General features: G+C 42.3%; 1 protein-coding gene across 2 annotated transcripts; it reads left to right on the plus strand.

The window, feature by feature from the left end:
- The first annotated feature begins 5443 nt into the window (after positions 1–5443).
- On the plus strand, positions 5444–17393 carry LOC110505643 (BAG family molecular chaperone regulator 5-like). 2 transcript variants are annotated; one of them, XM_021585003.2, is made up of 3 exons: positions 5444–5754; positions 15045–15887; positions 16022–17393. In XM_021585003.2, exons 1-3 carry the CDS (start codon positions 5732–5734, stop codon positions 16557–16559), a joined length of 1404 nt encoding a protein of 467 aa, XP_021440678.1. In that variant the 5' UTR covers positions 5444–5731; the 3' UTR covers positions 16560–17393. The 2 variants fall into 2 exon arrangements, with proteins under 2 accessions (XP_021440678.1, XP_021440677.1); XM_021585002.2 differs by lacking the exon at positions 5444–5754 and adding an exon at positions 7965–8264.
- The last annotated feature ends 7446 nt before the right edge of the window (positions 17394–24839 follow it).

Here is a 24839-nt window from a genome sequence, read left to right on the forward strand (position 1 = left end):
TGGCTTTCTATGACGATTGAGCTCAGTCAGAACTTGTTGCGAGCATGGGTCCATTTGGCGAGTGGGAATGACAAGTCAGTGGCTTACAGAGACTGTTTCCAACTCCTCAGTAAGGAAAGTAGCTATTGGTTGTCCTAAAAGTCGCTAAATGACGCCATAACCTAATTTGCATAATAGGATGTTCATGTAATTGTGATGGACGCTGTATAACGTCGTGGGAGAGTCAAAAAGTGAGTAAAAAACACCCTAAATATGTTTAGAACTACAAATTAACTTTCTTCTGTCGATTCTTGTTTTTGTTTATGTCACAATTCCAACCCTCTTCCTTTATCCGGGCTTGGGACCAGCAAAAGTGGCCCAAAAGAGACACTCTGGCAGAGTTACTTAGTTTTTTTTTTTTTTACATTTACATCCCGCCCTGAATGTAAGCCAGGGTGGGATCAGCCAGCAGCGGCATCCTCGATTAATTTGCAGTCTGGACGAGGAGGGATGAACATCTCCTGCTCTGACTGCAGCTGGTAGGGACTGCGGAGGAATGGGCCACCTGTGAGTGCTTTGGGACGGGGGTGGGGCCCAGCCCATGGCAGCACCCGCTGCTCGTTGAAAAGAGTAAGAACGATACGTGCTTTCACGTCAGTCTCCAAAAGTCTCCAAGAACACCAGAAAAAGTCGCTAGATTTGTCGCTAGTCGCTTTTAAAAAATTGTGCCTCTAGAGGGGTCTGAATAGTCGCTAAATATAGCGACAAAGTCGCTTTGTTGGCAACATTGCACAGCGCATCATCTGCTGTTGAACGACAGCACTGCAGCGTGTGTAGCGGAATGATCTTCAAGAAAACTCCAGAGAAAAAGATCTGGTAAACCGCGAAGCAAACAGGCATCTCCCTCTCACGCAGCTGCCAAACTGAGCAGAGAGCGAACTGAACAGATACCGCAGTTGCACTTGGCCAAATCAATTAATTAATTAATTATACATTTACTCTGACACGTCGCGACCCACCATTAACAGGTTCGCGACCCAAACCCATACTTTAAGAAAGGCTGCTCTAGGACAAGGTGTCTTTATGATGCAAGATGATTTGTACAATCATAGAGTTTCTAAACCCAGAGGTGCAACATCGGAAGACTTCCCGGAACGCTTGCGAAACAGACCAAACAGATCAGCCTGGGGTTAAGGGTTTGAAAAGTCAATGAGAGAAGTGAACAATTCTTCCATAATTGTTAATTTTATCAATCTAATCGCACAACCTAGATTCGAGCCTTAAGTCGTTGAAATTGTTATCACTCCAAATTTATGAGAGTGACAAATTGACACGTTTTCATTTTCGTCAAAAACAACTTCATATGAGGACATGCACAGTTCGGCGCGAGTCGACCGTTAGACCTGATGACATGTTATCTAACCAACATTGCCATGACATTGCCTACAAGTTTGATCGGGGATGTCTATAGGAGAAGCCGTTTGGACTGCCAGATGGTGAAGCGTGATTCATCACTCCAGAGAACGCGTTTCCACCTCTCCAGTGTCCAATGGTGGCAAGAAATTTAAGGAACTGACTTGTTGGAAAGGTCGCATCCTATGATGGCGCCACTGAGCTCTTCAGTATGGGCCATTCAACTACCAATGTTTGTCTATGGAGATTGCATGGCAGTCTGCTCGATTTTATACACCTGACAGCAACAGTTGTGGCTGAAATAGCCACTAATTTGAAGGGGTGTCCCCTTGACTTATTCCCCATTTTGTTGTGTTACAGCCTGAATTCAAAATATATTAAATAAATACAAATCTCACCCATCTACAAACAATACCCCATTATGGCAAAGTGAAAACACGTTTTTAGACATTTTTGGAAACTTATTGAAAATTAAATACAGAAATATCTAATTTACATACAGTACCAAGGGTTTTTATTTTGCTAATACTCTTGGCTTTCTCTTGGAGGAATATGCTGAGCACTTGTTGGCTGCTTTTCCTTCACTCTGCGGTCTCATCCCAAACCGTCTCAATTGGGTTGAGGTCAGGTGATTGTGGAGGCCAGGTCTTCTGAGAAAGCACTCCATCACTCTCTTTCTTGGTCAAATAGCCCTTACACAGCCTGGAGGTGTGTTTTGGGTCATTGTCCTGTTGAAAAACAAATGATAGTCCCATTAAGCGCAAACCAGATGGGATGGTGTATTGCTGTCGCCATGCTGGTTAAGTGTGCCTTGAATTCTAAATACATCACTGACAGTGTCACCAGCACACCTCTTACCATCACACCTCTTACTCCATGTTTCATGGTGGGAACCACACATGCGGAGATCATCCGTTCACCAATTCCACGTCTTACAAAGACACGGCGGTTGGAACCAAACATCTCAAGTTTGGACTCATCAGATCAAAGGACAGATTTCCACTGGTCTAATGTCCATTGCTCGTGTTTCTTGACCCAAGCAAGACTCTTCTTATTATTGGTGTCCTTTAGTAGTGATTTCTTTGCAGCAATTCGACCACGAAGGCCTGATTCACACAGTCTCCTCTGCACAGTTGATGTTGAGATGTGTATGTTACTTGAACACTGTGAAGCATTTATTTTTTGGCTGCAATTTCTGAGGCTGGTACCTCTAATGAACTCTGAGTCGTCCTTTCCTGTGGCGGTCCTCATGAGAGCCAGTTTCATCATAGCTCTTGATGGTTTCATCATTGTGCTTGATGGTTTTTGCGAGTGCACTTGAAGAAACTTTAAAAGTTCTTGAAATTTTCCAGATTGACTGACCTTCATGACTTAACGTAATGATGGAATGTCGTTTCTCTTTGCTTTATTTGAGCTGTTCTTGCCATAATATGGACTTGGTCTTTCACCAAATAGGGCTACCTTGTCACAACACAGCTAATTGGCTCAAACGCATTAAGAAGGAAATAATTTCCACAATTTAACTGTAAACAAGGCACACCTGTTAATTGAAAGGCATTCCAGGTGACTACCTCATAAAGCAGGTTGAGAGAATGCCAAGAGTGTGCAAAGTTGTTATATGGAATGATGTAGTAACCAAAAAAGTGTTAAACAAATCAAAATATAATCTATATTTGAGCTTCTTCAAAGTAGCCACCACTTTATTTGCCTTTGTGTTTTTTCATAGTTTTGATGTCTTCACTATTATTCTGCAATGTAGAAAATAGTAAAAAATAAAGAAAAACCCTTGGATTAGTAGGTGTGTCCAAACTTTTGACTGGTACTGTAAGTATTCACACCCTTGAGTCAATACTTTGTAGAAGCCCCTTTGGCAGAGATTACAGCTGTGAGTCTTTCTGGGTTAGTCTAAGAGCTTTCACACCTGGATTGTGCAACATTTACCCATTATTATTTTTCAAATTCTTCAAGCTCTGTCAAACTGTTTGTTGATCATTGCTGGACAATAATTTTCAGGTCTTGCCATAGAGTTTCAATCAGATTTAAGTCAAAACTGTAGCTTGGCCACTCAGGAACATTCACTGTCTTCTTGGTAAGCAACTCCAGTATAGATTTGGCCTTTTGTTTTAGGTTATTGTCCTGCTGAAAGGTGAATTAATTTCCCAGTGTCTGGTGGAAAGCAGACTGAACCAGGTTTTCCTCTAGGATTTTGCCTGTGCTTAGCTCTATTCCGTTTATTTTTTATCCTTAAAAATGTGCCAGTCCTTAATGATTACAGGCATACCCATGAACATGATTCACCACTATGCTCGAAAATATGGAGAATGGTACTATGTCATGTGTTGTATTTGCCATAAAACATAACATTTTGTATTCAGGACTAAAAGTTAATTGCTTTGCCAAAAAGTTAATTGCTCACTATTACTTTAGTGCCTTATTGCAGGAAGCATGTTTTGGAATATTTTTATTCTGTACAGGCTTATTTATTTTCACTCTGTCTATTAGGTTAGTATTGTGGAGTAACTACAATGTTGTCAGTTTTCTTCTATCACAGCCATTAAGCTATGTAACTGTTTTAAAGTCACCTTTGGCTTCATGGGGAAATCCCTAAGCGGTTTCCTTCCTTTCCGGCAACGGAGTTAGGAAGGACACCAGTATATTTGTAGTGATTTGTATTGATACATCATACAAAATGTTATTGTTTGTGGAATTGCTTTAACCACTGTAGTATATTGTCTATTGGTGAAAACAAGATCACATTTTTTTAAATAAAATTGTTAAACAATAAAATATTTCCATTATCATCTATTAAATGTTGAATAGGCCAGATACCTTTCTCCATCCACTCATTGTAAAATAATAATTTTCTCTTAATTAGGATCCATCTATTGTTCCAAGTTGGAGTAGTATGCTGAGTAAAGTTATGTTTATATATTAGTTTCGGACGGAGGACTCACATCTTATTAAAAAATCTATACCATCAAAACTCTTAAAGATTTTGGAAGGAAAATCAAACCAAAAACTTTCACATTTTTGAATAAAATATTGTAACCATTTTAACTTGATGGTACCATTCATTGGATCAAAGTCAATTGCATTCCTCAATAGACTTTACAATATCCCCTTTTCTTAAATAATTATGTTTATTGTTCCATATTTTTCTTGATTAACTTGTCAGGGATAGCTAAGAAATAGGATAAATATGTTTGTCTTGATAGAGTATAGTAAGTAAAATATGTCAAAAAATGTATAAATCCCTTTGTAGCCAACTATTGAGAATAGTAATAAATGATTCTGTATATTAGGTTTTCCCGTGAACTTTAAATACTTTCCCATAAACTTAATATTGTTATTACAATACATAAATACGTTACTTAACTGGTACGTTATGAACAGTAATCAGAGGGTGATCATGAATAGCCATTCATTGAAACGTGTCATATTTAAATGTAAACCAGAAGCTTTTTTACAATTTTATAATAATAATGTTTAATACTGCTGGAATCTTTGCTGTGTTCTTGAGGAATAGACATTTAAAGGTTGGATGTTCGGACTAGCCTTTATAAGGAATTCATGAACATTAATAGTGAGCTGCGACACAAATGCCTCTCTTCACTTTAAATCTATTTATACCATCATGTAACATTGCAATCACCTTTACACATTTTTCACCAAAACCCCAAAAAACATCATCATCCCTTGTTTCATAGGTGGCGTTAGACCGCGTTCAAAATAACTGGGAACTCGGAAATCTCTGACTTCAGTGCATTCAATACAACTGAGAAAAAGAGGGAAAAAACGAGCTCCGACTGGGAAAACTCGTTTTGAATGGTCATCCAAGTCAAAATTCAAAGCGGAAACTCGGGGATCTGTCTGGAGCTCCGACTGTCCGACTCGAAGTTAGTGTTAGTTCGTGTGCGTGACTACTGAGCTATAGGTGTGGCCAACTTGCAAAGATACCACGTGACTGAGGACGGTCCATGTACTTCCTGCATTGAAATTAGGTTGGACGAACAACGTATAACACCGATTAAACACTGCTCTCTGATTACTTTGTCAAATTCTGTAACAGAACCCTTTGTCTGCGGCAGCACTAGTGTAATATTAGCTGTTTGCATTGTCCGCATGTGTATCGAATTAAACGAATTAAACGCCTAACAAGCCTGTTCATATTCAAAAATGTGGTCATTACGATCCCGCCTGGCCAGCCTGTCACGCCCGGGACGTTCTTCCCATTCCAACCCCCTGTGAAAATGTCTTGCTAGCCAGCTAGTAGCTATCTACACCTCAGTTTGTGGTTGTGCGTTGTAATGTTTAGTATTGTATCCATCTCTTCATTACTATGGCTGTACGTTGGTTATGCAGGTAAGAATACGGGCATGTAAGCTTATCACATTCCGTACAGTTTATTATGTGTATTTATTATCAAATGTATTTATTTACCTAGCACCGTTTGGATTTCTACGACGTTAGCTAGCTAGCCTACATTTAGCTTGTACATAAAATACAAAAACATGTTGACGCCACATTGATGATTTCATTAATATATGTGGATTTATTGCACTTCGGCTGACATTATGGTGTCAGTCATGGGACCAGTGACTGGGAGTCCCTTGTTAACCAGCAGTGTCCCTGGCCCAAAGAGGCTTCATTGTCCTCCAACAACTGGGGCCCCGTTGGAACTCTACAAAAAGTAGTATTTCCTTTCCTCTTCATTTACTGATTCGAATTTCGAAATGACTGGGCAAGTGAAAGCCATCTGGTGGAGCCCTTGCGTTTACCAGTGTCCAATCTTGGCATCAGTGATTACTGAGGAAGGAAAGTGCACTTTTTTAAAGGAATTCGAATGGGGCCCTGTGACTTTTAAATGTAGACTCGGCAATATGAAAGCGCTGCGACTTCTTGCTCACAACTACATGAACTTGTCCAATAAGAAAATATAGTTGGCTGTGTTGTACTACTGAACACGACCCATGATTATGAACTGTTCTAAGGGGGGGAAAGATCCTCCCCCCAGGTTCCTCAGATTGAGGTCTAATAGGCCTGTAGATGATCCTTTGAGATAGGGGCTAGCTATAAGGTCACAGTTAGTGACGTAGTTACAGAAAAATAGGTGGCTTAAGCTGACCGTGGTGCATTTACCCTCCACTGTACCACCGGTCATAGTGTTTACAAATATGACCATTGGCCAGGGTCACACCATCTCACATTCAGTAGGCAGCCAATGAAGAAGACACCCGGGGCCTATTCAGGCTCAACATGTTACAAATATTGGCTAAATATGAAATTACCTTTATTTTTTTTAAAGCCATACAATTAGCATTATCTTACTTCCACTTGCGCTACAACCCGCACTGCAGCTATAATGAATGAGTAGGAAAGTGTATCTAAAGGCTTGCACTGTTATTATTAGCGGCTTGAGTCTTATTTTTTATTTATTTAATATATATCTAGGAATATTTCACTTTCTCTGTTCACACTTGTGAGAACATGAATTTCTGCACGAGGCGAGGAGGGACATTTAGTGGAGGGACATTTAGAGGCGAACCCTGAGTCTGCTGCCCTCCGCTGAGACTGACCATCAGATGCAAGCACCATCAGCCCAGTAAAATAAAAAGCAAATTACTTAAATGTACTCACAAGTAATACAACAACTGATCTATTACCGGTGAAATCATAGAGCCAATCTCAAATTTCGAAATTGAATATAAAAAATGGCAGGGCAATTCATGCAAAGCCAATAGGTGTCAATAATGTATTGGGCCTATAGTCTACTGCATGGACCACATTGGTACAGTACTGTTTTTAATAGGTTAATGTTGCATAGGCTTACGTTTTTTTTTGTCATGTTAAAAAAAATCTTAGCAGTAGATATCGGCTTGCATTTTGACTCAGTGAGCTTGACTTAGTGCAGTAGTCACCAACCTTTTCTAATGTATTTTCTGTGAAGGAATACTATAGTTGCATGCGCCTGATTACTCTGGAAGCAAAACAGCGGACTTTCAATATGAAACGCAAGTGAAAGTGTTTAAAATGCTAATATTTTGATGGTTTGCATTTTGAAAATGCCAATTTCTAAACTCTAAAGCGACCCCTGCATAAGTAGGGGACCCAGGTTATCGGTTTATTCAGTGGCCAACCATCCTCCACAGTCCCCATGAACACCGTTGCCAGTTGTTGGTTATGAATCATGGCCAAATTTCCAGATTGTACATGTCATGGCTGACCATCACTAAATACTTTTTGTCTGTTCTAGGGCTATACACTTCTGTCTGAATATAATGTAATGTTATATTCTCATGAGTTTAAGCCCCTGAACTAATCAATTTTGTGTATAGGCAGGCTTATCTCCCAAATACTCTTCATGGATATGGAAGTTGGCAATGCATGATACAGTTGTGAAAATTGAATCTTTGTCATAGTGGTATAGCAGCACCAGTTGGTCTCAACTTGCTGCCAGGTGCCAATTAGAGATCTTCTTTTGTAGTTCAATGTAAATAGAATGTATTTTTAATTGGGTTTAATAGTGATTACAAGTTACAACGTATCATGTTGACAATAGCAGACTATCAAACTGCTAAAATATGGCCACGATCCCGTTTTATAGTTCACTGAAGCCTAGTTTATGACGCGCGTGAACAAATGCTCTGAATTGGTGCTTGGGAGGGGCGACAAAGCACGCAGTGCTTAATGCTGTACGACAGTACTGTACCGAGGTGAATCAGCCATTGAAAACGAAATAGCCGGCATAGCTACATAAAGACAAACAATATTAATTTGGATTACACACTACAGCGCGTACGATCATAGTTGGTTAGCTGATGGAAACGGACATCTTTAGAAATGTGCGCAAAAGTCTTTGGCGCTTTGAAAAGGTGAGACATTTCATGCGCAGCTGGGAAGGTAGTGAGACATTGCTGGCGTTTGTTACATTGAAACAGGAACCTAGCAACTGGCAGATCGAAAATGCGTTTTGTTTGAGAGATAGTGGCAGCACTGCAAGCCTAAATGATTAGAGTATCTGTTTACAATGACAATGCTTAATAAAGCCCTTTTGTAGGTATGTAGAACTATTATGTATGAACAGTATTTATTTGCTCAGTGGGTTGCTACGCGTTTGAAGAGGGACTGTTCTAGAACGTTTTTTGGAGAATGGGGTCTCTCAGACAAGGAGCATCACCATACACTATGTTAATCAATTCTAGACTACAGGTATCAATAGATAAATACACTACGTAAACATATAAGTCAAGTTGGTGGCCCTAAGGAGACATCCATTTTGATGTGTTCTTTCGGATCGCGTTCTCTGTCAGGCAATTTTTTATTTGTAAGCTATTGGCCTCACAGGTAGCCTTGCCCCATTGTGTCCAGAAAAGGGGCATTCGCTGGTAGCATCCTGGATTGGAGCCCTTTCTAAAACCAGGATGCCATATCTGTCTACTCCCTACACATCTGGGAGGCTTGACCCTCCATTTTAGTTTTATTTAGGCTCCTTTGCTCATCTTAAACTGACAACAAAATTAAATGTAGGCAGTTTTATTCAACGTTCCAAGCATAAACAATGTTTTTGGTGGTTGTGTAAACATGCACTCCTGTCAATAGGATTTTGTTATGAAAGTCTACTTGTCAATTGAGTGGATTCAGCCCATGGTCGTCACCATTCTTTTAGAAGTACAATAGCAACACAGTATTGTCTAAGATGGTCTTTCTAACTATTGTGTCTCATATTAAAGGCCCAATGCAGCTATTTCTGGGTAACAATTAAGTTCCTCATTATAATGGATGTCCATTATAATGAGCTTTTGAGCAAAACTGTTTCTCAATCAAGAATTTTATCTTGGACTGACTTGGAGTGGTCTGAGTGGGGATGGGGAAAAATAAAAACTAGCGGTTATGGCAGAGAGGTTTGGAAACCTCTTTGTTATTGCCCAATGCAACTGTTTTTATATCAATGTCATATCACAATGTCACATCTCCCTTTCTGGTTAACAATTAAGTATCTTACTGTTATATTTTTCAATTTTTAAAATGTACAAAAATTGCCTGTCGCCAGAAAAGCCGAGATTCCCATCCATGCAAACAGGCTGATTCGAAGGTCCTGTGTAGATAGTTGCTGGTTGAAAAACAATCAGGAAATAACACTGATCAAATAGTTTCACACTTTTACAGTGTTAGTTTCATTACCTGTTGTACAATATGACATAAAACACATCAGGAAATAACACTGATCAAATAGTTTCACACTTTTACAGTGTTAGTTTCATTACCTGTTGTACAATATGACATAAAACACATGAAAAACTGAATTTTGACTGCAATTGGCCTTTAATTCAAAAGACAAGTAACCTAGTGGCTAAGTGTCTGATTCTCCCATGAGGCCTGTTGTCTTTAATTTTTCTGTTAACCCTCAGTTATAGGCTGCTTGTTGTCCTTTCTGACAAATGTGTGTGAATAGGGTAATACTATAGACCCTAGGCCTAAATTGTCTCAACCTTTTCCAATGGCTCCCCTGAGGCAACACTAAAGACCAAGGGGGGTGCAAAGTATGGCCCGCCAGGCACTTCAAATGCTTTTACACACCTTTTTTCTCCTCAATTTTGTAGTATCCAATTGGTAGTTACAGTCTTGTCCCATCGCTGCAACTCCAGTATGGACTCGGGAGAGGCGGAGTTCGAGAGCCTTGCGTCACCCGAAACACGACCCAGCCAAGCTGCACTGCTTCTTGACACAATGCCCACTTAACCCGGAAGCCAGCCACACCAATGTGTCGGAGGAAACACCGTACACCTGACCACTGTGTCAGCATATATTGTGCCCGGCCCACCACAGGAGTCGCTAGAGCGCGATGGGACAAGGAAATCTCTGCCTGCCAAACCCTCTCCTAACCCGGATGATGCTGGGCCAATTGTGCGCCGCCTCATGGGTCTCCCAGTCACGGCCAGCTGTGACACAGCCTGGGATCGAACCCGGGTCTGTAGTGACGCAGGAGGCCCCTGCAAATTGATTTAAAAAAATGTTTAAAACATTTGCCCACACCTGCTATAAACTGTCACACCGACAGTATTTTAGGCTTCTAATTTGGGTTTATTTTCTGAATGGTATTGCAATGTTACCAATAGTCTGAATTAAAACATTTCTGTCTGAATATGGTTTAAATGGACCCTAGTAACCCCATAATGACTACTCAATCCAGACTCTTTCTCACCATAATCCCCTTTGGAAAATCCCCAACATACAGTTATGCACTGGGTGCATTCATATATTCACTGGAGTGCCAGAGTTCAGATTGTCCATTTGTAAATTCTGAGTGTTTTGTTCTCGGACCGTTCAGAGCACACATTGGACTCTGGCTGGAGAGTAGGGTTGATCCGAGCGTTCTGACCTCACAACTGCAGTCAAGCACCCAAGCTAACTGGCTAGCTACTTTCAGACACAAATGAGAACGCCTCACTCTGACCATGTTACTCGCCCCAGCAGGGCTGGTTAGGCGGTTTTTATGTCTAGAGCGTTGGTGACTGTAACTGTGCTACTGGCAACCATTAAATAAAAAATAATTGCTGACGTTTACTGACCCCGGTCATATTCAACGGATGTTGCTCGTTCGTAAATTTAATCAGTTATTCTGAAATCGGAGTAGATAGACCGAGTGAGTTTACAAACTTCATCTTTAAGAATGAGAAGAATGCCCTGTATATTGTGACATCACAGACACATCACTGTGGAACAGCAGCAGTAAATATTTTGAGAGCCTCCCAATCTGCTATGTCTGGAGCCTGGATGCCGATGGCACAGAATTTAGGCTACTGGTGTGTTCTCTTACCGGAGCCAGCTTGATATTATTCATTCCCTCTGAAGTTTTTGTAAGTAGTGATGTTGACTATTTGATACAATTATGCCAACAGTCATCTTTGAGTGAGGGAATTAATTCTGTGTGGTGCCTTTTTTTTGTCAGGTCAGACTTTCTCTGAAGAATTTAACTCGATTAGGGTTATTTCTAACCTGGGGTGTTAAGACAGCTTTGTTGTCGTTGCAGTAATTAGACTTAGTTCAGTGGTGTTCATTAGACAGTCTTGGACAACTGAAATAGTAGCCGGCACTGAGCCTAGATCTATAGCCTATGTTCAGTAATGAGTTGAATGATTGTCATGCTCGTGTTATCATTGAAAGTTGAATTAATTTATTGCCTGTTTTTAGGACATGCCTGCATGGTTCTTGTTGGTTAAGCGGTCACTAACAAATTAGGATTGTACACTTCCAGTAGCTCATTGGAGGAAATAAGTGGACAAAGGCTGCTTGTTCAAGTTTGTTTTTATTTTGTAAAATATAATAAATAGTTTTACAAAATAGTGAAATATTAAAGTTATCCTTTTATAGATAAAACTATAATACAATATTCAAATGTTGTCCACCTAATCAAATGACCTGAGAATGAATCTGCTACTGAAAGCATAAACTATTGCTAGCTAGCACTGCAGTGGATAGTTGAACAGTTTTGAACAAGTTAATTTCTTTAAAAAATGAAGGAGAAGCAAGAGAGATATTTAGTTGTATTTTTTTCACCTAGCTAGCGAATGCAGCTTGCTAGTTTAGCCTACTCAACCAGAGAGGGATGCTATGTTAGCTAGCTAGTTATGGCTATCCAACACTGGTACTCTTCCAAGTCAAGGTAAGCTTTTGGTTTTATTGATAAAAGATGATGCCGAAAAGGATGGCTGACGTTTTACATGCGCCATGCTAACCAACTGTGCTCTTTTGTTAGTTTTTTTTGTGTTGTTTAACTTATTTTGTACATAATGTTGCTGCTACCGTCTCTTATGACCGAAAATCACTTCAGGACATCAGAACAGTGATTACTCACCATGAACTGGAAGAAGCTTTTTCCTTTAACGAGATGGATATACTGCTTTCCCGGGAACAGGACCAAATCCCTGTCATTTGCGTGAAGAAAAGACTGAGAAAAAGGGGGTGCAGGTCAGGCTGCCTTCTGAGACTCTGTAGGCGAGCGAGAACTCCCACTGCCATCCGTTCTACTGGCTAACATGCAATTATTGGAAAATAAAATTGGTGACTTACAATTATCCTACCAACGGGACATTAAGAAATGTAATATCATATGTTCACCGAGTCGTGGCTGAACGACGACACGGATAATATAGAGCTGCCGGGATTTTCCATGCACCGGCAGAACAGAGAAGAAGCTACGTCTGGTAAGACGAGGGGTGGGGGTGTGTGTCTATTTGTCAATAACAGCTGGTGTGCAATGTCTAATATTAAAGAAGTCTCAAGGTATTGCTCGCCTGAGGTAGAGTACCTTATCATAAGCTGTAGACCACACCATCTACCAAGAGAGTTCTCATCCTTATTATTCGTAGCCGTCTATTTACCACCCCAAACCGATGCAGGCACTAAGACCGCACTCAAAAAGTTGTTTAAGGCCATAAGCAAACAAGAAAATGTTCATCCAGAAGCGACGCTCCTAGTGGTTGGGGACTTTAATGCAGGCAAACATAAATCAGTTTTACAAAAATTTTACCAGCATGTCACGTGCAACCAGAGGGGGGGGGGGGGGGGGGGACTCCAGACCACCTTTACTCCACACACAGAGATGCATACAAAGCTCTCCCCCACCCTCCATTTGGCAAATCTGGCCATAATTCTAAACTCCTGATTCCTGCTTACCTACAAAAACTAAAGCAGGAAGTACCAGTGACATCAACATCTCCCTCAATGTGAGCAAGACAAAGGAGCTGATCGTGGACTACAGGAAAAGGCGGGCCGAACAGGCCCCCATTAACATTTGATGGGGCTGTAGAGGAGTGGGTCGAGAGTTTTTCAAGTTCCTTGGTGTCCACATCACCAACGAATTATCATGGTCCAAACACACCAAGACAGTTTTGAAGAGGGCACGACAAAACCTTTTCCCCCTCAGGAGATATGGCATGGGTCCCCAGATCCTCAAAATGTTCTACAGCTGCACCGTCGAGAGCATCCTGACCGGTTGGCCTGGTATGGCAACTGCTCGGAATCTGACTGTAAGGCGCTACAGAGGGTAGTGCGTACCACCCAGTACATCACTGGGGCCAATCTTCCTGCCATCCAGGACCTATATAATAGGCGGTGTCAGAGGAAAGCCCATAAAATTGTCAGAGACTCCAGTCACCCAAGTCATGCTGTTTTCTCTGCTACCGCACGACAAGCTCCTTAACAGCTTCTACCCCCAAGCCATAAGACTGCTGAACAATTAATCAAATGGCCACCGGACTATTTTAAATTGACATTTACATTTGTTACTTTTTATAATTATTTTATTTTTTACTTTTAGTTTATTTGGTAAATGTTTTCTTAACCAACAGTGCAGTTCAAGAGTTAAGGGCTTGTATGTAAGCATTTCACGGTAAGGTCAACACTTGTTGTATTCGGTTTGATTTGAAACTGCTTGCTGACTGTACACTACTACATGATTGTAGTGGGTTTACTAACACGTTAGTTCTGGTAGTTGTGTTGACGTTAGCTAATATGGTGACAACGGTGTAGCAGTTATGATATGAAGGTTTGGCCTGGTCACAGACAGCTGATGTGTTGTGCACTGAACTCCACAAGTGAAGGAAAAAGGTGAGAGGAGGCTAGCATGTAGATGCGTGAAGGAATTATACAACGATCAAAGGGATCATGCTGTTTGTATGTGGCTGCTATGAAAGTGAACTGTGTTTGTGTGTGATCAGGGGTGTCTTCGTTCCGCTGATTCTGTTAAAACGTTTCTTAAATGGAAACAAACAAAACGAGGATAAACATACCAGAATTTGTCCAATAGAAACTCTCGTTTGCAACTGTTGGACTAATGATTACACCCTAGATCAGCTAGATGCAGGCAAGAGTGTGCAAAGCGGTATTGAATGTGTCAATGTCTGTCACATTTCTCTCAACATATGTACCCATGTTGTAAACTTTCAATCATAGGCTAGGTTGTAGCAACCTCATGATGGGTGTAGGGACAATTCGAGTATCATGTAGTAGCCTAAACCTAGCCGTGTTACATTGCGCTGGGTGAATGCAATATGAATGACAGTCATGCTCATAAAAAATATATTGTCCTCATCTTAAAATGCACCGACCGCCACTGCCTTAGGTCAACATTTACATAATGGAAATAAGGACACCTGGCCTAACATATGGAATTGACAAGCCTCCATACTGGAGCTTTGTTTTTCTTCTTAATATTTTCCTATTTTAAGGATGAACAATTTAAATATATATATATATATATATATATATATTATACACACACAGTACCAGTCAAGTTTGGACACCTACTCATTCAAGGGTTTTTCTTTATTTTTGCTATTTTCCACCTTGCAGAATAATAGTGAAGACATCAAAACCTATGAAGTAACACATATGGAATCATGTAGTAACCAAAAAAGTAAAAATATATTTGAGATTCTTCAAAGCAGCCACCCTTTGCCTTGATGACAGCTTTGTACACTCTTGGCATTCTCTCAACCAGTTTCATGAGGTGGTCACCTGGAATGCATTTCAATTAACAGTTCATTTGTGTAATTTATTTCCTTAATGTGTTTGAACCAATCAGACTGTAGATCAATGTGTTTTTAGCTTTGAACTTTTGTTAATGTATTAGTGCTGTGCCTTATTTACAGCTTGTTTGGGAAGCCCTTTGATGGTGGGAAGAGGATGGACAATGGCAGCCAGCAGCAGCACCCAGCCATGAATAGGCTCTATGAGGTCCAGGGGGAGGTTCAGTCTCTGGGCCCTCAAGTGTGCACCTTCAGCGGGCTAAAGAACGAGCGGGAGTACCGGCGGCTGGAGCGCGAGCTGACCCAGCTGCTCCTGGAAGTGGACCAGGTGGACACGGAGGGCAGGGCAGACCTACAGGGGGCACGCAAGAGAGCAGCCCAAGAAGTAGAGGGGCTGTTGCGCTACCTGGAGGAGAACGCCACCCACCCGTCCCGCCTGGCCATCGAGGAGCTGAGCAGGGAGGCCCAGAGGCTGGTGGAGCAGGGTGTGGTGGAGCCTCAGCAGGCTGGGGGCACAGCAGAGATCAGTGATGAGCTGGTGGATGCCGTGCAGGAGCTGATACTGAGGCTCACCCAGGTGAAGACAGGAGGGCGGGTGCCCCTCCGCAAGGCTCGCTACCGGGCCCTGACACGACTGTGTGCCGTGCAGGACGTGATCGAGGGTCGCACGCGCCAGCAGACCCTTCCCCTTTCGGAAGACACACATGTGGCCGTGCAGAGGATCAACCAGGTGATGGTGCAGGTGAGTGGGGCACGCAGCCAGCTGGTGGCACTGCTGATGGGGCTGAGTGGTAGGGATAGCTGTGCCCACCTCTCCCGCGTGCTCACTGAGCTCCTAGTGGAGCTGGATGCCCTGGACGTGTCGGGGAACGCAGCGGTCAGAAACTACCGGAAACAGGTGGTGGAGGAGATCAACAGCCTGCTCAAACACCTGGACCTGGAGGGAGAGGGAGACGATACGCGCAGGTACTCAGCTTTACTAGAATTACAAATGCTCTGGAGTAATAATACAGAAGGGAAATACAGTATGCGTGTGTTTACATGCTTTCAGATACAACTTGGCTCAAAAATGTGATTGTGTTGTATATATCTTTCCTCAGGTATGACTTGGGGCAAAATGACTCTATCCGTCAGATTGAGGCGGTGCGTGGTCGGGTGGGCCAGCTGCAGGGGGAGGTCCTTCGACACTGTGGGGTGGGTGACCTCTTCAGGCCCAAGCCTGAGCTCCAGAGTCTCCTCACACATCTGGACCAGGTAGACACAGCCCGTAACCCCTGTATCCGTGAAGCCCGGCGGCGTGCCGTGCTGGAGGTCCAGGCTGTCATCACCTTCCTGGACCTACGTGAGGCCCTGATCTGCCGCCAGCCCAGCCCCAACGAGCCCTCACAACACCGGGCTGTGTGGATAGTCCTGGGCAGCCTGTCAGACCTCCAGGCCCAGGTACTCTGCTTCAATGGCAAGCAGGCCGACAAGAGCTACAGGCTGCTGGAGGAGCTTCTGACCAAACAGCTGCTGGCTCTGGACGCAGTTGACCCACAGGGCGATGAGATGACCAAGGTGGCCCGCAAGCAAGCAGTCAAGTTTGCCCAGAACATCCTCAGCTTTCTGGACATGAAGACAGATGAGTGGGAATACTGATCCACTGGAAAAGACTGGACATAGCTGTAGGATGCCCTATGGAATTGTATATAAACTGGTGCATCATCACTCTAAGAGAGTTGGGGTGTGTAAATATTGTCTAAATCCCAGAATGCACGGCAGCAGCGCTTTTCTCTTTGTCATTGTTGCTGGCCTGTGGGGGGTGGGGGGAACAACCCAAGAACATTTTTGTGAAATAGAATTTGGAGAATAGTGTCCTGACATACAATGTGCTTTTTAAAGTTTACAGAGCATCTTTTTGAAATCTACTGTATGTGTGTGCGTTTTGATCAGTGTTGTTGGGTTGTGGTTGCAAAGCCTGCGGCCAAAAGCACTGAAGCCTGTTATAGTGGTGGTCAGAGTAGTTAAGATAGTCACTTCGTCTGTTTTTCAAAAGCAGGAGTGGGACTAGAGTAATTAGATCTCGATGGTATCCATGTTTAGCTTGATTACTTTGGAGGTCAGTTGTAAATTTACTCAGCCAAATGATGTACATGATGTCTCAAAATACTTCTTTACTGAGATGAACCGAGTTTACATCAGTACTGTGAGACAAGATCTTCCTCTGTTCATGTTGCTTCTCCACTTCCATTTGCTCTGTGTCTCTTCCTGGTAATGCTTTAATCAACACTTCTGGGGCAAACTACCCTAACCCTGGACGTACACAGCTGTTTCTGGCAACCATCCAGATGACAAATGAAAAGGAGAGCTTCTTTACGGCTTTAACCACTGTCCTACAATAATGAGGAGAAGGAGGATGTAGAGTTAAAGGGCCTGTGAGAACATTTGTCAATAGCAGGGTATGTTATTAAAGGCCTCCTTGTATAGAATGAATATTTGTGGACACGATAATTGCCCTGTTTATAATTTGTAGCTAAATGTTGATTGTGTGTTTGCGAGGCTAGTGAAGGGGAAAAACAGTGTGAAGGTGGTTTAGGTTTCATTTTTGTCTGTGGCTTTCTATTGTCAGAGGAATGTGTCTGAGAGCCCCGTAGAGGGTCACTGATTTGGTGTTGCGTGTATTATTATAGCTGGTGACAGTGTTCTCAGTGGACAGAGCAGTCTAAAACCTCTGCAGAGTTAGGAAGCTATTAGTTAAAAAGCCCAAATCTGTGCCTTTCTTTTCATCATATTTTTCACCATCCCGAGCACTTACACTCTGAGATGTGCATGTGCACTTTTTACTGATTCTCAGCGCTGCAACTGACAGCTCTTTGTAAACTGACCATGGCATGTCTGGCAGATAGTGCATAGGGCTAACAAAGCTTGAACAGTCCTCGGATAGCTCCCACAGAACTCGCACACTCTCAAAATGACAGGGGTTATTCAAACCTTCTCTGCTGCTATAGAAAAACATATGGCATACAAACAGGGAAATCCAGCATCACAATCATGGGTCATCTGAAGTGAGATGATTCGATTACACTGTGTTCAGTGCGGCCCTCATGGAATGGAGCGGTGTTCACACAGCAAGCTTAATGCTCTCTCAAACTAACCAATACAAAATAAGGTACCATTCTGTCAATTTTTGTTGATTTGAAGTAATGTTCTTTGCCAATAACCATACAATCTCATTCCTTCCTAGGCATTATACAGTGCATTCGGAAAGTATTCAGACCCCTTGACTTTTTCAGCCTTATTCTAAAAAGGATTACATTGTTTTTTTTCATTGTCAATTTACACACAATACCCCATAATGACAAAGCAAAAACAGGTTTTTAGACGTTTTTGCAAATGTATATAAAAGTATTCAGACCCTTTACTCAGTACTTTGTTGAAGTACTTTTGGCAGCCATTACAGCCTTGATTCTTCTTCGGTATGATGCTACAAGCTTGGCACACCTGTATTTGGGGAGTTTCTCCCATTCGTCTCTGCAGATCCTCTCAAGCTCTGTCAGTTTGGATGGAGAGCGTCGCTGCACATCTCTTTTCAGGTCTCCAGAGATGTTCGATTGGGTTCAAATCCGGGCTCCGGCTAGGCCACTCAAGGACATTGAGGCGTGTCCTTAAGCCACTCCTGCATTGTCTTGGCTGTGTGCTTAGGGTCATTGTTCTGTTGGAAGGTGAACCTTTGTCCCAGTCGAAAGTCCTGAGGAGGTTTTCATCAAGGGTCTCTCTCTACTTTGCTCCGTTCATCTTTCCCTCGATCCTGACTAGTCCCAGTCCCTGAAAAACATCCCCACAGCATGATGCTGCCACCACCACGCTTCACTGTAGGGATGGTGCCAGGTTTCCTCCAGACGTGACACTTGGCTTTCAGGCCAAAGAGTTCAATCTTGGTTTCATCAGACCAGAGATTCTTGTTTCTCATGGTCTGAGTCTTTTTGGTGCCTTTTGGCAAACTCCCAAGTGGGCTGTCCTGTGCCTTTTACTGAGTGGCTTCCGTCTGGCCACTCTACCATAAAGGCCTAATTATTTCTGGATTGTTGCAGAGATGGTTGTCCTTCTGGAGGGTTCTCCCATTTCCACAGAAGAACTATGGAGCTCTGTCAGAGTGACCATCGGGTTCTTGGTCACCTCCCTGACCAAGGTCCTTCTTCCACGATTGCTCAGTTTGGCCGGGCGGCCAGCTCTAGGAAGAGTCTTGGTGGTTCCAAATGTCTTCCATTTAAGAATTATGGAATTATTTTTTTTGGTAGACCTTACCAGATCTGTGCCTCAACACAATCATGTCTCGGAACTCTACGGACAATTCCTTTCACCTCATGGCTTGGTTTTTGCTCTGACTTGCACTGTCAACTGTGGGACCTTTTATATAGACAGGTGTGTGTGTGTGTGTGTGTGCCTTTCCAAATAATGCCCAATCAATTTATTTTAACACAGGTGGTCTCCAAGTTGTAGAAACATCTCAAGGATGATCAATGGGAACAGGATGCACCTGAGCTCAATTTCAAGTCTCATAGCAAAGGGTCTAAATACTTATGTAAATAAGGTATTTCTGTTTTTTATTTTTTATATATTTGAAAAAATGTCTAAACCTATTCACTTTTTCATTATGGTGTGTTGTGTGTAGATTGAGGAAAAAATATAATTAATCCATTTTAGAATAAGGCTAACAACAAAATGTGGAAAAGGGTAAGGGGTCTGAATACTTTCCGAATGCACTGTACATCGTGGTGAATTTACTAAGATATCTATAGCATCTTCAGTATATTATTGTTTGTTGCTCTATCAATGCGGTCTGTTGTGTTGGATGGGAACCCCTGTATGAAGGGGTCATTTGTCAGCCAAACCCCTTTTTAAGAGTACAAGGCCAGATCATAGGCTAACACTATCTGTTCTAATTCTAGTCCTCTTTCTCTGTGTAGCGGACATGAGTCAGTCATGGTTACTCATGGTAACGTGATGAGGTAGCCTTGCCTGCAACTTCATTATCAGTGTCAGCTGTCGGCCCAACTTTGCAAAAATAGAACAGCGCTCTTATCGGAAAGTAGTGCGAGGTGTTCTATCTGAACTATATATGCATCAGTTACATCCATGTGAACATGACTTCGGTGTTGGTTGAGCAAACTTAAAATTACATACAATTTTAGGGGTAGAATGTACAATTTTGTCAAAAAACTATGTTTTATTTATTACTTACCAAAATGTATTTTTAAATCTATATTTTGTTATATATAGCACATATTTTATCTTAGCTTTATCTTGGCCAGGTCGCAATTGTAAATGAGAACTTGTTCTCAACTTGTCTACCTGGTTAAATAAAGGTGAAATAAAATAAATACATTTTGGGTTTCTCACTGTGTGGAACATTTTTGTTTGCCTACTTTGCATATGGCAGGAATGTGTCTAAGGTACAGTATTAAATGTTTTAATTTGACTATGTTTCTCCAGTCTCCTTTGACTAAGTTGATTGTGGCAGACTTTGCTGTGTTCTTCATACAAGATGCACATGTACAAAAGCACACTGAGGTTGAAATGATGTGTGAGTGCTTCAATAATAGGTTTGTTAGACCTTTTATTACACTCTTTATTTTGGAGGGGGATGTCCTGAGTCTATTTGTGTAAAGACCTTTTTTCCCCTTAATTTTATTTCTGGATCGTGCTGTCATATGCACGTCACAGCACTATCATATGAGTAGACAGGTAAAAAAAAACAACTCCATGTATGAACACAACTGGAATCTGTTAACCTTCAAGAAGAAATATAATAATCAATAACTATTAATAAATAACTTAATTATTTATTAATCTAACTAAATCAAATGTTATTTGTCACGTGCCAAATACAACGGGTGAAATGCTTACAAGCCCTTTAACCAACAATTCAGTTTTAAGAAAATACCTAAAACAATTAAGAGATAAGAATAATTAAAGGGCAGCAGTAAATAACAATAGCGGGGTTATATACAGGGGGTACCGGTACAGAGTCAATGTTTGGGGGCACCGGTATTGATGTAATATATACATGTAGGTAAAGTGACCATGCATAGATAATAAGAGAGTAGCAGCAGTGTAGGGGGGGGTGGTCAATGCATTTCATTAGCTGTTCAGGAGTCTTATGGCTTGGAGGTAGAAGCTGTTTAGGAGCCTCTTGGACCTAGGCTTGGTGCTCCAGTACCGCTTCCCGTGCGGTAGCAGAGAGAACAGTCTGACTAAGGTGGTTGGAGTCTTTGACAATTTTTAGGGCCTTCCTCTGACACCGCCTGGAATAGAGGTCCTGGATGTCAGGAAGCTTGGCCCCGGTGATGTACTGGGCCGTACACGCTACCCTCTGTAGTGCCTTGTGGTCAGAGGCCAAGCAACTGCCATACCAGGCAGTGATGCTACCTGTCAGGATGCTCTCGATGGTGCAGCTGTAAAACCTTTTGAGGATCTGAGGACCCTTTTCAAATATTTTCAGTCTCCTGAGGGGGAATAGGTTTCGTCGTGCCCTCCTTTTATTTTTTATTTTTTTTCACCTTTATTTAACCAGGTAGGCTAGTTGAGAACAAGTTCTCATTTGCAACTGTGACCTGGCCAAGATAAAGCATAGCAGTGTGAACAGACAACACAGAGTTACACATGGAGTAAACAATTAACAAGTCAATAATACAGTAGAAAAAAGGAGAGTCTATATACATTGTGTGCAAAAGGCATGAGGAGGTAGGCGAATAATTACAATTTTGCAGATTAACACTGGAGTGATAAATGATCACCATGGTGTCATGGTGTGCTTGGACCATGTTCGTTTGTTGGTGATGTGGACACCAAGGAACTTGAAGCTCTCAACCTGCTCCACTACAGCCCCGTCGATGAGAATGGGGGTGTGCTAGGTCCTCCTTTTCCTGTAGTCCACAATCATCTCCTTTGTCTTAATCACATTGAGAGAGAGGTTTTTGTCCTTGCACCACACAGGATCTCGACCTCCCTATAGGCTGTTTCATTGTTGACGGTGATCAGGCCTACTACTTGTGTCATCGGCAAACTTAATGATGGTTTTGGAGTTGTGCATGGCCGTGCGGTCATGAGTGAACAGGGAATACAGGACGGGACTGAGTACGCACCCCTGAAGGGCCCCCGTGTTGAGGATCAGTTTGGCGGATGTGTTGTCACCTACCTTTACCACCTGGGGACTGCCCGTCAAGAATTCCAGGATCCAGTTGCAGAGGGAGGTGTTTAGTCCCAGGGTCCATAGCCTTAGTGATGAGCTCTAAGGGCACTATGGTGTTGAATGCTGAGCTGTAGTCAATGAATAGCATTCTCACATAGGTGTTCCTTTTGTCCAGGTATGAAAGGGCAGTGTGGAGTGCAATAGAGACTGCATCATCTGTGGATCTGTTGGGGCGTTATGCAAATTGGAGTGGGTCTAGGGTTTCTGGGATAATGGTGTTGATGTCATGACCAGCCTTTGAGTCATGAGTCATGACCAGCCTTTCAAAGCATTTCATGGCTACAGATGTGAGTGCTATGGGTCGGTAGTCATTTAGGCAGGTTACCTTAGTGTTCATGGGCACAGGGACTATGGTGGTCTGCTTGAAACATGTTGGTATTACAGACTCTGTCAGAGAGAAGTTGAAAATGTCAGTGAAGACACTTGCCAGTTGGTCAGCGCATGCTCGGAGTACACGTCCTGGTCTTACATTGGCTGTGAAGAGCGTGATCACACAGTCGTCCAGAACAGCTGATGTTCTCATGCATGTTTCAGTGTTACTTGCCTCGACGCGAGCATAGAAGCTATTTAGCTCATATGGTAGGCTCGTGTCTCTGGGCAGCTCTCAGCTGTGCTTCCCTTTGTAGTAGTTTGCAAACCCTGCCACATCCACTAGCGTCAGATCCGGTGTAGTATGATTCGATCTTACTCCTGTATTGACCCTTTGCCTTTTTGATGGTTTGTCGGAGAGCATGGCGGGATATCTTATAAGCTTCCGGGTTAGAGTGCCGTTCCTTGAAAGCGGCAGCTCTACCCTTCAGCTCAGTGCGAATGTTGCCTGTAATCCATTGCTTCTGGTAGGGGTATGTACGTACAGTCACTGTGGGGACGACGTCATCGATGCGCTTATTGATGAAGCCAGTGACTGATGTGGTGTACTCCTCAATGCCATCGGAAGAATCCCGGAACATGTTTCAGTCTGTGATAGCAAAACAGTCCTGTAGTTTAGCATCTGCTTCATCTGACCACTTCTTCATAGACCGAGTCACTGGTGCTTCCTGCTTTAATTTTTGCTTGTAAGCAGGAATCGGGAGGCTAGAATTATGGTCAGATTTGCCAAATGGAGGGAGAGCTTTGTACGCGTCTCTGTTTGTGGAAGAAAGGTGCTCTACAATTTTTTTCCCCCTCTGATTGCACATTTAACATGATTTCAGTTTCCCTGCATTAAAGTCCTCGGCCACTGGAAGCGCCGCATCTGGATGAGCGTTTTTCTGTTTGGTTTTGGAGGTATACATCTCATTTGAGTGCGGTTTTAGTGTCAGCATCAGTCTGTGGTGGTATATAGACGGCTACGAAAAATACAGATGAAAACTAGGTAGGTAGTGTGGTCTACAGCTTATCATGAGATACTCTACTTCAGGCGAGCTAAACCTCAATATTTCCTTAGATATTGTGCACCAGCTGTTGTTTACAAATATACACTACCGTTCAAAAGTTTGGGGTCACTTAGAAATGTCCTTGTTTTTGAAAGAAAAGCTTTTTTTTTGTCCATTTAAAATAACATCAAATTGATCAGAAATACATTGTTAATGTTATAAATGACTATTGTAGCTGGACAAGGCAGAGTTTTTATGGAATATCTACATAGGCTTACAGAGGCCCATTATCAGCAACCATCTCTCCTGTGTTCCAATGGCATGTCGTGTTAGCTAATCCGAGTTTATAATTTTAAAAGGCTAATTGATCATTAGAAAACCCTTTTGCAGTTATGTTAGCACAGCTGAAAACTGTTGTTCTGATTTAAAGAAGCAATAAAACCGGCCTTCCTTAGACTAGTTGAGTATCTGGAGCATCAGCGTTTGTGGGTTCGATTACAGGCTCAAAATGGCCAGAAACAAAGACCTTTTTTCTGAAACTCGTCAGTGTATTCTTGTTCTGAGAAATTAAGGCTATTCCATGTGAGAAATTGCCAAGAAACTGAAGATCTCGTACAACGCTGTGTACGTCTCCCTTCACAGAACAGTGCAAACTGGCTCTAATGAGAATAGAAAGAGTGGGAAGTCCCGGTGCACAACTGAGCAAGAGGACAAGTGCATTAGAGTGTTTAGTTTGAGAAACAGATGTCTCACAAGTCCTCAACTGGCAGCTTCATTAAATAGTACCTTCAAAACACCCGTCTCAACCTAAACAGTGAAGAGATGACTCCGGGATGCCTTCTAGGCAGAGTTGCAAAGAAAAAGCCATATCTTAGACTGGCCAATAAAATATTAAGATGGGCAAAAGAACACAGACACTGGACAGAGGAGATTGGAAAAAAGTGTTATGGACAGACAAATCTAAGTTTGACGTCTTCGGATCACAAAGAGGAACATTCGTGAGATGCAGAAAAAAATGAAAATATGTTGGAGGAGTGCTTGATGCCATCTCTCAAGCATGGTGGAGACGATGTGATAGTCTTGGGGTGCTTTGGTGGCAGTAAAGTGGGAGATTTGTACAGGGTAAAAGAGCCTTTCTTCTTCAAGATCCATCACTCCATTTTGCAATGCCATGCCATACCCTGTGGACAGCGCTTAATTGGAGCCAATTTCATCCTACAGCAGGACAATGATCCAAAGCACAGCTCCAAACTATGCTAGAACAATTAAAACCTGTTGGTGCTAGGGGGCAGTATTTTCATTAAAAAAAAAAAAAAATCCCGGGGGGTGGGG

Source organism: Oncorhynchus mykiss, chromosome 25 (assembly GCF_013265735.2).
Source record: "Oncorhynchus mykiss isolate Arlee chromosome 25, USDA_OmykA_1.1, whole genome shotgun sequence".
NCBI classification, from domain to species: Eukaryota; Metazoa; Chordata; class Actinopteri; order Salmoniformes; family Salmonidae; genus Oncorhynchus; species Oncorhynchus mykiss.

What these genes read in the sequence shown, in the direction of transcription:
- LOC110505643 (XM_021585002.2), top strand. Translation starts at nt 8,233, where the DNA reads ATGTGCGCAAAAGTCTTTGGCGCTTTGAAAAG. An exon ending in GTCTTTGGCGCTTTGAAAAG is followed by an intron (nt 8,265 to 15,044) that starts GTGAGACATTTC and finishes CCTTATTTACAG; the next exon opens with CTTGTTTGGGAAGCCCTTTG. An exon ending in GAGGGAGACGATACGCGCAG is followed by an intron (nt 15,888 to 16,021) that starts GTACTCAGCTTT and finishes ATCTTTCCTCAG; the next exon opens with GTATGACTTGGGGCAAAATG.